The sequence below is a fragment of the Archocentrus centrarchus genome, chromosome 2, assembly GCF_007364275.1.
Source record: "Archocentrus centrarchus isolate MPI-CPG fArcCen1 chromosome 2, fArcCen1, whole genome shotgun sequence".
NCBI classification, from domain to species: domain Eukaryota; kingdom Metazoa; phylum Chordata; class Actinopteri; order Cichliformes; family Cichlidae; genus Archocentrus; species Archocentrus centrarchus.
Window position 1 is genome coordinate 16457711 of NC_044347.1, and position 13904 is coordinate 16471614.

Genomic DNA, 13904 nt, shown 5'->3' on the forward strand with positions numbered 1-13904 from the left:
ATTGGATAGAAGTCTGTGAGAGAAGGACTGTAACTATCACTTCATTTATGATGTCAGCAAACATTTTCCTGATTATTTCATGGTCTTGCTCACTAGTTTCAAATCTTATTTAATAGAAGATGTATTCATTTGTAAATTTTGGTCCTATTTAGAGTAAAATAGATGGCAAAGCAGGGTATGCTTTTAAGGTTACCTACCTTGTGATTAACAAGGCTCTACTGTATGAGTATATAGTGTACTCAGTTTGTCAATCAAACTCATACTTTGCCAGTGGCGTCCAGTTTCAAAGATGTGTTACCAGGGCTATGTCCATCTTTTTTATACAGTCTGTAATTTAGCACAGGAGAATCCACTGATCGATGAGGTTTACAGCCTTGGGATGCTAAATACTAACACTTTTGATTTTCGTTTGGCAGCTCTGTCAAACCTTTGAAAAGTATGTGAAGTATGCAATGAAACAGTGTGCGCGTGCGGTGAAATGTCACATGTAATCACAAACAGTGGAAAAAGATATATAAACAATTGACCGGTGCACCGTCAAGTCCAGACATTTTGCAGCGTAACTCTTGGACTGGTCTTGGGAAGCTGTAACTTTACACCGGTCACTAATCACAAACATCACAGAATTAACCTCACTGACAGCTCTGAAGGTGGCACGACAGAAAGAGCAGGCCTAGGAGTTTCCAACTAGCCATCTCTCATCACTCACAAATGGCTGTGTGTGCATGTGTGTTTCTGATCTGGATTTGCACATGCTCAGGAGTATCATGTGGCTTTACTCTCACTCACTACCATATTCAGTCATCAAGTCTGTTTATGGTCATTGATTAGACAAGACAAATATGTTTCCAGCACCTTCAACGAGGTGCTGGAAACCTTCTTCAGACATTTTGGTCCATGTTCACATGGTAGCATCACACAGCTGCTGCAGATTTATCAACTGCACATCCATGATGTGGATCTCCTGCACCACATCCCAAAGGTGCTCTATTAGATTGCGATTGAAGAAAGCAGTTTGAGATGATCTGAGCTTTGTGACATGGTGTGTTATCCTGCAGGAAGCAGCCGTCAGAAGATGGCTGCACTGTGATCATAAAGGGATGGTGTTTACAGTACAAGATGCTCAGTCGGCACCAAAGTTCCCAAAGTGTCCCAAGAAAATGTCCCTCACACCATTACACCACCAACAGCAGCCTGAAGTGTTGGTACAATACAAAGCAGAATGATCCATGCTTTCATGTTGTTTATACCAAATTCTGATCCTACCATCTGAATGTTGCAACGTTTTTCTAATCTGCTAGTGTCCAATTTTGGTGTTGATTATAGTTTCCTGTTCTTGGCTGAAGAGTGGTCTTCCGCTGCTGTCGTCCATCTGCTGGAAAGTTGATATAAATTTTTGTTTAAAAAAAGTAAATAAATAAAATCTGTTTCCAAATAGATTTGAGGCCTGAAACTGGCCATGCACCTGACTCATATTTATTGTTGCTTAAATAGTACTTTTTTTTTTTTTTTTTATAAACCCCAAGTTACATAATAATCTAATTGTGCATTCATCTGCTTATTAGATGGTTCAATTTCCTGATCTGGCAACTCATTCTCCTGACTTTGTTGTGTTAACATGCAGTTAAGCCAGAATGTGTAATGTTTACAAAAAGAAAAAAATGGAAGAAAATGTTTCAGTAACATCTCGATAATGATTTCCAGTCTATAATTGCTTTACCTGACCTTTGATCAGAGTGCCTGCTACTAAATAATTTCTGTCTAATGTAGGTGAATAGCAACTAATGTTAACAGCCTGATCCCTATTTCAAACAAATGATAGCAAAAATGAATCATTGCTAAATGTTTTCACCATCAACCAGACGTTTGCCTCCATCTGCCATGTTTCGTCTCTGATACAAACAACTTTGCAACATGTACAAAGATTTTCTCCAACTTTCCAAATCTGTTTCCCAACATTCAGGGCTTTGTTTGTTTGTCTTTAAATATAAATTTCATCCAGTGGTACAAACTAACCATCTCCACCATCACTAACACTAAAAGCTAAGTTGCAGCTAGCTTGGATAACTCTCGGGGGGTAAACACCTAAAAATCTTCCATCTTTCTCAGAGTACTGACACTAACCCATTTTCCATTAGTCTCTTGGTAAGTTGAAGCACCTGTCTCTATCCAATCCACACTCTGCCACACATCCACAGCCACCATGGGTGCTGTTATCAATCCCTTTACGAGCTATCTGCTCAGCCTGGTCAATACAATATATGTCAGAGCAGTTGTAAATGGCCTTTTTGGGACATTTGCCATGGCACTACAGAGCTTTTACACAACATAAGTGCTAGTTTACAAATGTGTGCAGTGTATTCTTTTAGAAAGAGCGAGGCTCTAAATGACATATCAGAGACTTTCCATACAACTAGATTCTGTTTGTGCCCATCTGATTTATATTTCAGTGGGCCTCATCTTTGTCTCTGGCTATACATTTTTGGTCATATCTTAAAAACATCCATCCATCCATTTTCTTCTGCTTATCCGATTCAGGGTTGCAGGGCTGGAACCTATCCCAGCTGTCGCAGGGCGAGAGGCGGGGTGGACACCCCGGACAGGTTGTTGGTCTGCCGCAGGGTCATTTCTGAAACAATGGGTCCTCCTTTCAAACAGAATTAAACAAGCAGAAGTTGGTAAAATCATGCACAAATATTACATTCATCCATAAAGAAACTGCAGTTAAAACAATTTAACACAGCAAAGCTGCACTGAACCCCCTGCTTAACACCTTCTGCCAGCTGAAGTTCAGATACATGGCAGACACAGTTACTTACACCAGAGAGGAATTATCGGTATGAGGAAAACGAGAAAAGTAGTTTTTAATTTGATTTTTATTGAGGTATGATTTGTTAGCTGCCATGTAAAACCAAGCAAATGTTTTCCACTTGGCTATGCCAAGTCAGTTTATCACATACAGCTACACACACACACACACACACACACACACACACACATACATTCTCTGACCCCCATCCTCCTTCCTCTCTCGCTCGGCATCATGGGAGCGGGCCATTTAAAAACAGAGGTATTTACGACTCAGCCCTCTCCTCTTGAGTTCCTGGAGCTCCTCTCAGCATGTGGGTCTGGCAGCTCAGTTTAAAGATAGACTGGGTTTTGGTTGTGCCTATTTTGTGTCACGGTCCATCTGTCTGTCTGTACACCTGCCTGTCTGTCTGTCTGTTAAAGCAGGACTGAACATTTCCTAAAACAACTTACTCATCATATGTGAGGTCAGCTTAAGCAAGAAAACCGAAGCTTTTTTATTTAGACTCCAATGCCTTGGGAAGAGGCCCCGTGGTAGACCCAGGACACGCTGGAGAGATTATGTATCTCGGCTGGCCTGGGAACGCCTTGGGATCCCTCCGGATGAGCTGGAGGAGGTGGCTGGGGAGAGGGATGCCTGGGCTTCTCTGCTTAGGCTTCTGCCCCCACGACCCGGCCCCGGAAAAGCGGAAGAAAATGGATGGATGGATGACTTTATGCTTAAATTTGTCTCCTAAAGGAATCCAGAAATGTGTATTCTTCTTGATTCCTTCTGACTTGGATAATCAATTCAAAAGGAATGCAGACAAAATTAAATGAAATGTAATCATCTCAAGGCACTTTACGCTGAAAAAGTAAAGACCCTACAGTATTATAGATAGAAATCCTATAAGCAAGTATGTGAAAGTGGAGAGAAATAATTCCTTTTCAATAGGAGACACTGGGGTGATTGGCTGGGTGACGGGAAAGTGAAAACAAAAGAAAAGCTCAGAAAGATGACAAATGACAATGCAAAGCACAAACACGCACAAGTAAAAGCCTTGAATAGGTTTGGTGGCTATATTTGCTATCAGATGATATTAGCAGTAGGTATACTTGGCTCAGATATTGGTCCAATACTGACCCAAAAAGCTGGATCGGATATGAGTGCCAATATATAGTCCAGTCCATTAGGCCTGTGCCATATCTGTGATAGTAGTAGTATGCATTTTTTCTATATGATATAAAAAAATGTCATATCATGATTACGTTCCACATGTTTACGTTCCCTAAAGCACGCAATAACGAGACAAGCCCAGGCATGTCTGAGCAAGAGCCACCTGCCTCCAGTGACGGTGAACTACTTAAAAGGGAGCTGCTTCAACAACCTCCAACAAAGTGCAGTACTTCACAAAATATGGAAGAAAGCTGTTACTGCAAAGGGCGGAAACAATAAATGTGTTTCACAGCTTGAATCAAAAACACACAATCGAGTACAACCAGGCTACAAAAGAAGAGATGCTAACAGCTAGTAATGCTGGCTCATGAAGAGTTATAAGGTTAAGTTACTTTATTTACTGTTGAACTGGTGTCGAGCAGTCGTGTTATACTTACGATCTGCAGAGAAAATACTATCTAGGCTACTTTTATGCTTACATTTAACTTATGCTGTGTCACTGCTAATGCACTGTAATGCTGTTGGTACCTTGTTTTAATTGATTCACACTTCAGATTAGGTAGTAACAAGAGCTCATTACACTTACAAATGCTGCCCCCTGCAAGCACTGACAAAATGTTGCAAAAGTTTTTTTTTTTTCACTTAACTGCAAACCACGATTAAAGTGAGCGGACAAAAGTGACAAAATCCAACAACGATGATGCTTTCTGTCTTTGGCTTACTCTTTTGTTTACTGTTACTCTCATTATATTTGGTCAGATACCTTATCTAAATGTTGATAAGCTCTTTGTGGCTGCAGCAGCATGGCTGCCTCCCTACCCTGGACCCTCAAGTGTTTGAGTCCAAAGAATCTTCTGTTGAATCTTCTGTGGCATCCCTAGTTAGAAGCAGCATATAAAGCCAAAGCATCTTCTTCTTCTGGCTGCTCCCTTTAGGGGTCACCACAGCAGATCATCTGCCTCCACCTCACCCTATCTCTAGCATCCTCCACTGTCACACCAACCCTCTGCATGTCCTCCTTCACTACATCATGAACCTCCTCTGTGCTTTTCCTTTTTTCCCCCCTGCATGGCAGCTTCAACATCCTTTGTCCAGTATATTGACCATCCCTCCTCTGCAAATGTTCAAACCATCTCAGCCTTGCCTTTTAACTTTGTCCCCAAACCACCATTGGATCCATCATGAGCTGTCATGATGGATCCTCGTCATAAATCTTAACATCTTTAACTCTGCCACCTCCAGCTCTGCCTCCTGTCTTTCTAGCACATAAAGTCAAATATTTGCCTCTAAAATGATACATAAAATAACACAAATGAGAATATTCAAGTGTTATAAAGCAGTCTAAAATTACCCTTATTGTAAATGTACTGAGGTAGTGATCACGATTGTCCATGTGGATTTAAAAACTTTTTTAAAGATTCCCCAATCAAATAATGCATTTGTTACATTGTTCATAATTAACATCAGGGATTACAGTCCAGCATTAGTAATAAAAGTTCTTTACCTGTTTAAATGGTGTAAAAAATAGTGCAAAATCTTTTATTTTAAGCACTTTTCTGGCCCAATATGAAATAAAATGTTACTTCCTGTGCTTCAAATCTAAAAGAATCTGTCACCACCTACTGGTGAAGAAGGAAACACCAGCCATCTGTGAGCCACAGCTGAAAACAATGATGCAGTGATGATTTAAGCACAGCAGGGAGGGAAAACAGCAGAACTCTGCAGAGCTGGACCTGTCATGGTGCAACACTGTGCACTAGTTCCATCTTTACTTTTATCTGTGGGCTTATGGAGTAGAAAGAGGTGAAGCTCATGCGCTAAGAAAATGAAAAAATACCTTCAGAGCTCGTCACAGTTTTATAAAGTAATGCTACTGAGGCTGGCATATACAGTTAGGACATAGTTACATCTTTTTGTGGCAACATCTGCCAGTTACTTACATTGGCATCATAGCCCCAGGCCTCAGAGGCCTTTTTCATTCATCTTACCAGCCAGTCAGACATTTATTTTTTGGATGTTTGAGAGATGATTGTACGCACGTTGAGTTCATTTGCTCATTAGTGCGTTAATTAGTGTTATGGGTCTATACAGTTACAAGAAGTGGATAGTTCCAGCTAGCTCTATAGCAAAGGAGACCTAGACTGAGAGTTGGTTGGCCAAAAGGTTTCTAGAACTTCTCAAAGCATCTCCAGAAACAGATACGGTGAATACTTGGAAAATGTTTACTTATTTAATGTTAAATGTTTTGATTGAGTGCTATCTGAGGTCTTAAAGGCTACGCATGGTTCATCTGCTGGGTGGAGTTACCTGCTATAAAGGCCACAGGTGGGCGCTACTTGGGGAGCACAGCTTGTGTCAGCAGTGTCTATTGCTTTCACCTGTCAGCTACAGTAGGCCTTTGCTGCCAGACATTCAGTACTTTTTGTTTTTCTCTTTTTTGTGGTTATGTTGAAGGAGCAACACAGACATGTCTGACACATACTTTGAAATTCTGCGACAGAGCTGCAGTTTGGGAAATTGCATCCCATCAGGTCAGCAGCTCCCCAGGACTCCTCCCTTAACAAACATAACAAGGCAGTTGGATTTCACCGGTTCCTGTGAGGAACCACAGCACCGTATGCAGGTACTTGCAGTAGTTTGCTGCTTTTTTTTTTTTTTTTTTTTAAAGAAAAAACTGTACTTCATTGACTTCATGCACAAAACTGTTACCCTTTCATGAGCAGGATGGTATCAGAGATGGAGATGAAGGTGACCAAAACAGGCTGCCTGTGATAAGCGGTCTTGAGACAGATACAGGTGATCAACAGTTGAAAATGCTTCAAAAATCATTCAGATATTAAAAATTCCTCTTGGATGTTAACCAGTATCTGTGTCAAAAGCAGAGAAGTAAGTTAGTTCTGATTTTATTGAGCAGCAAACTGAAATCGTCTGCATTTTAGTTTTATAAAGAAAGCTGCACACGAACATTTGTGAAGATCTTTATTTTATTTGCTCAGAACTTTCAAAATCAGATGACCCCCATTCCATGTTGAAAGGAATGAAGGGCTACCAGCTGACTGCCGCCGACTTGGAATTTATCAAAAAGATGAAAGAAGAGCAACTTGTTAAAAAACTGCAGGTAGGCCTTTATAGTGACATTTTAACTGTGCTGCTAAAACCACACTATGCTGATACAGCTGGATATTCTGTCGGTCCTCAGGGTGAACTAGAAGAAGTGCAGAAGCTGTTAAAAAAGGAAACAATGGACTTAGAGCTGGCATGTGCTTCCAAGGAGAAAGTGGAGGCTGAGCTCAAGAGGGTGAGTTATTCTGAAATGCAATAAACATGGAAGTTTTCACACAATAGACAGCAAAACTTATTCAAGATGACCTTCTATCCTGTGAGAACCTTGCCTACAAAATTCTAGCCTCTAAAAGCTCCTTGATGTTTCTTTGCCTCTATAGCTGCCATTAGGGCGCATCTGTCTTTTTTATTGTCCTAATAACTCAGTGAATGTTTAAGCTGGAGTCTGTTACAGGCATTTTTATTGGCATTTTATATTTCCCCTAAAATAGCACTGTTCCCCACCCCACCCCCAAAAAGTCTTTTGTTCAAGGTCAGAGACGGCACAAACCAGAAGTTTAAAATGATGGATCCTTTGAAATGATTGCTTCTGGCATTTACAGCAGTCTGTTAGATAAAATTCACTGGAAATTCCTCAAAATCATGGAAGCTCTTAACAAAGGTTAAGAGGCACATTCAATCCACAACATCAAATACTAACCTGAACCTGCAGATTTTTTTTTTTTCTCTCAAAGCAAAAACCTAAATCTTTTGAACTTTTCATTGGAAATGTGTTTTGATGATAAAACCTGCGCACCCCACCCTGCTTTTTCCCCCCGTCAGTTCCCATCCTGTGAAGAGGTCACCGAGTGGGTAAAGGTGGTCCTCAAAATGACATCCCCACTGGCTGACTTAACCGATATGGATGTGAAATCTCTCCTATCCATGGTGACGATGAAAGACATCCAGGATGCTGTGGATAAGACGAGGGTTGAGCTCTATAAAATAGAGAGGATGGTGGCAAACAAGTAACGTCTGTCTTGGATAATGTCATGAAGGGCCAGGATCATGGCTCTATTGTTGTCAGCATCTTTACTTCTATAGTGGGGGGAAAAAATGCACATCATTGTTCATCCCTTTTACATCACAGAAGGAAGGAGGAGGCTGAAGAAAGAGGGCAGATGGAAAAGCACATCACCAGTGAACAGGTAAGAGAATATGGAGGGCCAAAATATACACTTACTGGCTACATTGTTAGGTACACCTTGCTTGTACCAGTTTCGACCCCTTATGACAGCTTTAATTTTTCATAGCACAGATTCAACAAGGTGCTGGAAACATTCCTCAGAGATTTTGGTTCATGTTGACATGATTTTATCACACAGTTGCTGCAAATTTGTCAGCTGCACATCCATGATGTGACTCTCCCATTCCACCACATCCCAAAGGTGCTCTATAGGATTGAGATGTAGTGACTGTGGAGGTCATCTTAGTACAGTGAACTCATTATGTTCAAGAAACCAGTTTGAGATGATCTGAGCTTTGTGACATTGTGTTATCCTGGTGGAAGCAGCCGTCAGAAGATGGGTAAACTGTGGTCATAAAGGGATGGACATGGTCAGTAACAATACTTGCGTGGACTCTGGTATTTAAATAATTCTCAGTTGTATTAAGGGGCCCAAAGTGTGCCAAGAAAATATGCTTCACACCATTGCGCCACCAGCAGCCTGACCTGTTGGTATAAGGCAGGATGGATCCATGCTTTCATGATGTTTACACTAAATTCTGACCCTACCCTCTGAGTGTCCCAGTAGAACTCAAGATTCATCAGATCAGGCAGTTTTTTCCAGTCTTCAATTCAGTTTTGGTGAGCTTGTGTGAATTATAGCCTAGTTTCCTGTTCTTAGCTGACAGGAGTGGCACCTGGTGTGCTGTGCCCCATCTGCTTTTAGGTTCAGTGTGTTGTGCATTCATATTGCTCTCCTGCATACCTTGGTTGTAACGCATAGTTATTTGAGTTACTGTTGCCTTCCCATCAACTTAAAGAAGTCTGGCCATTCTTCCCTGACCTCTGGCATCAACTGCTGCTCACTGGATATTTTCTCACTTTAAGATCTGAAACTCTACAGAAGGTTGTGCGGGAAAATCCCAGTAGACCAGCAGTTTTTAAAATACTAAGACCAGTCTGACACCTACAACCATGCCAGGTTTAAAATCACATTCTTGCCCATTCTGCTTCTTAGTTTGAACTTCAGCCAGTCGTCTTCGCTATGTTCAAAGTGTTTCATGAAGTTGACTTTTGATCAGTTCAAGGACTGTAATGGAAATGGCTGCCTCCAGTCAAGAAACTGACAGAACTGAGGCTCTTAGCTAATCTCTCTGGACAATAATGCTGTTAAATATGTAAAAGTAGGGAGTTTTGAATGTGAATAATAAACAAATTCAAAATTAAAACAATTTATGCCATTGATTTAAAGATAAATCCTAAAATTGATTCATTAAAAGGGATTTTTTTTTATTTATTTGTTATTGTTAATGTGACACCTTTGGTCTTCCTTAAGAGTCTCCAACCTGAGACTGTACAGTTATTGACTATTTGTATCCCGTTTCAGCTGAGGATACAGGGGTTGATGAGGCAGTTATCGGACTTGAAAGCTGAACTTGCACAGCGAGAGGTAAGGACCTAATTTAATCCCATTATTATAGGCCTTCATTTATCTTGAACAATGACTTGAGCATTAGTGTCCATATCTACAAAGTAACTGAAGGTTTGCTATGTTTCCATTTATACGGTTTCAAAGGAAACCTGCAAATCTCTGGAAATGCAGGTGAACATCACAGAAGAACCAGAAATCAAAGATGACTTGGCCACTAAAAGCCGAGCGAAGCCTCAAAGAAAGGGACGAAAAAAAGCTGTTAAATCTACTGAAAAGTTTCAAGACACAACAAACAAAAGTGAATCAGCAAGGAGTAGAAACTCAAATGCTCTGCAAACCTTAGCAGAAGAGGAACCAAACCTGTCTGGAGCTGCAGCAGAGCAGCAGAAAAAGATGGTTAAAGCAGCCAGAGTGAAAAAGGAGAAAGCTGAAGTGCATGATTTAAATGCTCAAGAGTCAGTACAGCCTGTGAGAGGAAGAAGACGAAAGCCTGCTGGAACAGCTCAGACCACAGTTTCCCAACAGAAAAATCAAAGTAAAGTGAAAACTGGGGAAGCTGAGGCGCCCTCTTGTGGCAGGAGGAGAGCTGCTCCAGCTGATGCTGCAGAGGAGGCACAAAGCGAAGGTCCAAGGAGGTCAAAGAGGATCGCCAGTAAGAAGTGACTTGCAGCAGGGGCCAATTCAGAGCCATTTCTATCTTGGTGCTTTTGACTTTGGGATAATTTAACTAGTGGGAGATGTTCGCCTTCAGACAGAAAGCCTTACTGTATTTCCAGGCGCAGACTTTTAAAACCCCTCATGATGCCTTTTTTATATTTAAAAACTTGTTCAGAAACTGATGTTCATGTCACCTGTAGAACAGCATGAGCATTTTACCTACTTATTGTTGGCACGTTGATGTGTATTTTACCCTGTTGGGACTGTTTCTTTTTAAAGTTTCAGAATATAATATTTAAGCTTGTCTTTTTAATTATGGGTTTACTTTTTTTTTTCCAAAAAATTAAATAAAGTGGAACTTTCATAAAACTAGACTTATTTCTTCTCAAACTCCTCCCCCACCTTTAGGGGTTGCCATTGTAGATGATCTGCCTTCATCTCATCCTGTCCCTTAAATTCCTTTCTGTTAGACTAACCCTCTGCATGTAGCAATTTTTTTTATTTATATTTTTGGGCTGATCATCGTCCCGACCCTTGATCAATCCATATGCCCTTCAAAGAACACTCGTGGACACCCCCCATGGCTGGGTTACAAGCTAGACTTACACTGATCATTACTGACAGTATAACATTACTGACAACTGACAGGTGAAATACATAATACTGATTATTTCTTCATCATGACACCTGTTAGTGAGTGGGATATATTAGGGAGCAAGTGAACATTTTGTTCTCAAAGTTGATGGGTTAGAAGCAGGATCACAATCATAATTTTCTTGTGTATGAGGCTGCATATCCGCAGACTTGTCAGGGTGCCCATGCTGACCCCTGTCACCTGCTGGGTGCATGTGTCACTTACCTGCCACTAGGATGCACTATGGGAAGAAGGCAAGCTGGTGGAGGCAGTGTGATGCTTTGGGAAATGTTCTGCTGGGAAACCTTGGGTCCTGCCATCTATGTGGAAGTTACTTTGATACGTACCATGTGACTAAGCACTGTTGCAGACCATGTTTCATGGGAATATAGTTTCCATGAAACTGTATTCCCTGTGGCATCTTTCAACAGGATAATGTGCCCTGCCACAAATCAAAAATGAGTCAGGAATGGTCTGAGGAGCACAAGGAGTGCAAGGTGTTGACTTGGCCTCCAAATTCCCCAGGTCTCAATCCAAGCGAGCATCTGTGGGATGTGCAGGACAAACAAGTCTGAACCATGGAGGCCCCACCTTGCAACTTACAGGACTTAAAGGACCTATTGCTAACATTTTGGTGCAGATACCACAGCACACCTTCAGGTGGAGTCCATCCCTCGGCGGGTCAGGGCTGTTTTGGCAGCAAAAGGGGACTGACACCATATTAGGCAGGTGGACATAATGTTATGCTTGGTCAATGTATTTCTGAGTGTCGGATGGTGCAGGATGGTTGGAAGTTGTTCCCACTAAATGTGCAACATTAAATATTTTAAAAAAATAAAGGAATTATTCTCATGAGAACTGCTGGCCAACGAATTAATGTTGGAAAAGTCTAATCCAGTCTAAGAGAGGCTGAAGGCTGGTCAGCCGCAGAGCCGGAGCATTAAAGCTGACATGAGGTTTTCATGTTGCCTCAGACACCTTTAGAAAAATGAATTCTTGCCAGCACCAGGTCCTAAATCCCTAACCCTCATTACAAACCATATTTTATGTGATGTTTAAATTGTATTAATTCATGCTATTTTTACTAATGGTTTCATCCTCAACAGCAGAACCTTCCTGTAAACCTGGATGGATCTGCACCTGGTAATGTAGTGAATATTTTTGATTGAGATGTTTCTGTGAACCATTTCTGTAGGAGCCAGCTGATGTTTTATCACACCTCATCGCTCTTTTGCTGCCACAGTTGAAAATGAGCCACAAGCACTGGGGAATCACTGTAATTTCCTCTCTAATAATTCTTAGGAGGCTGAACTTCAATTTGAATGCAGGCTACCATCGTTAATCTTGCATCAGGGTGGAAGAAAAACGCCCTGTAATAACATGGAAAATGTGCTGACAGCAAGAGTGTTTCACTGCACCTTCTTGAGTTACAAATAAAGTTTGATCTGGCCTGCTTCATGAGCTGCTGCAGTCTTAACAGTAACATCTATCTGACCAGCTAGAGTTCTGTTATTTTTCTACCTTGGGTCTTGATCCTTGTCTTTCACTGCTGTCTGGGAGGCTCATTTTCAGTCTGACTGTAATCCTCAGAACGTGATGAGGGATTTCCCCTTTTTTTTCCTCTCTCTCTCTGTAACTAACACACACACACACAGAGACACACAAACACAGACACACACACACACACACAAAAACAAACAAACTTACACGAGCCCAACTGGTGAGATTTTTCATCCAAAGGTCAATAGCAGTGACCCAGCCAAGACCAAAGTAATACAAGTATAGGGCGGACAGGATGGCTCCATATCCTGCTATTAAGTTTAATAGTCTAATATCAATAAATTCATCCTCCTCCAACATATTGTGAGCAAGAGCTTTATCCCCAAAATGGGTTTAGTTTTGATGGAGAGATTTTATCTTTTATTTCATTAATTTTTTTTAATGTTCCCACTCGTGTTCCTCTGTGTTTCTTGCTTGTATTTGCCAAGCCTGGAACCCTGAACTGCTTTTCAGAATCAAGGCATGGGAATGTTACCTCAAATACGTCAATTTTAGAAATCAGATCTTGTTTACGGACGGAGTCCAAGCAGACAGACAGGATCCTGGCCCCAGGCACTGCGGGTCATGCATTGCATACAAATTGCTCATGTGTTTTGCCTTGCGGCTGGATAAACTTCCCTCTGTATTTAGGCACTTATGAAATGACCTATTTACGAAATATGCAGCACTGAGGCTATGACCTCACTGTACATTAGTTTTGTTTTGGGTTATTTGTTTGTTTGTTTGTTTTTTTTAACCATCTATTCCTTTGAAATGTATCATAATGACTAAAAATTCACACAAAACTTTAGCACCATTATTTACCATTTAGATAAGATAAGATAAAACTTTAATGATCCCACGACGGGGAAATTTGTGCATTACAGCAGCTCAATACAGAGAAAAAATGAAAAGGATGAGTAAGAATAAATAACTAAACTAAAAACTAAAATAGAATAGAATAAAATAAAATAGCAAAAAACTATACACATATACATAAGCACTATATACACAAATATATATATATAATATATATATATATATATATTATATATATATATATATTTACTTCAGTTGTCATGATTTTACATAAGGAGTAGGCTATCAATGAGTTTTACATGGGTACATTTAGCATTAGCCTCCAGTAGAGGGCAGTGCTATGTGCATGCCAGTGCCCTGTAGCAACAGAAGTCTTTTTGACCCTCATACCTGCACTTTTATAAATATCTGTATTGACTTTCTGCTTATTCTTTATAATTAGGGTGTTGACTATTGGATGGGAAAACTAAGCATTGCAAACAAGTACTTTGATGTCTAAACTTTTTAAGTGTAATGCTAATGATAGACTTTTACTTAAATGTATATTGAGTGACTTTTGTGTGAAGGGACTCTAATGCAACTTAAAAAAGGG

General features: G+C 40.6%; 1 protein-coding gene and 1 long non-coding RNA gene across 2 annotated transcripts; both read left to right on the forward strand.

Moving 5' to 3' along the window:
* The first annotated feature begins 5958 nt into the window (after nucleotides 1-5958).
* Nucleotides 5959-7037, forward strand: LOC115791047 (uncharacterized). The gene is made up of 4 exons (XR_004020838.1): nucleotides 5959-6167; nucleotides 6465-6587; nucleotides 6688-6760; nucleotides 6961-7037. It is a non-coding gene; the product is annotated as an uncharacterized LOC115791047 (long non-coding RNA).
* Nucleotides 7038-7166: 129 nt separating this feature from the next.
* LOC115798694 (uncharacterized) lies at nucleotides 7167-10326 on the forward strand. The gene is made up of 5 exons (XM_030755641.1): nucleotides 7167-7262; nucleotides 7850-8034; nucleotides 8157-8214; nucleotides 9619-9681; nucleotides 9808-10326. Exons 1-5 carry the CDS (start codon nucleotides 7206-7208, stop codon nucleotides 10324-10326), a joined length of 882 nt encoding a protein of 293 aa, XP_030611501.1. The 5' UTR covers nucleotides 7167-7205.
* Nucleotides 10327-13904: the final 3578 nt, after the last annotated feature.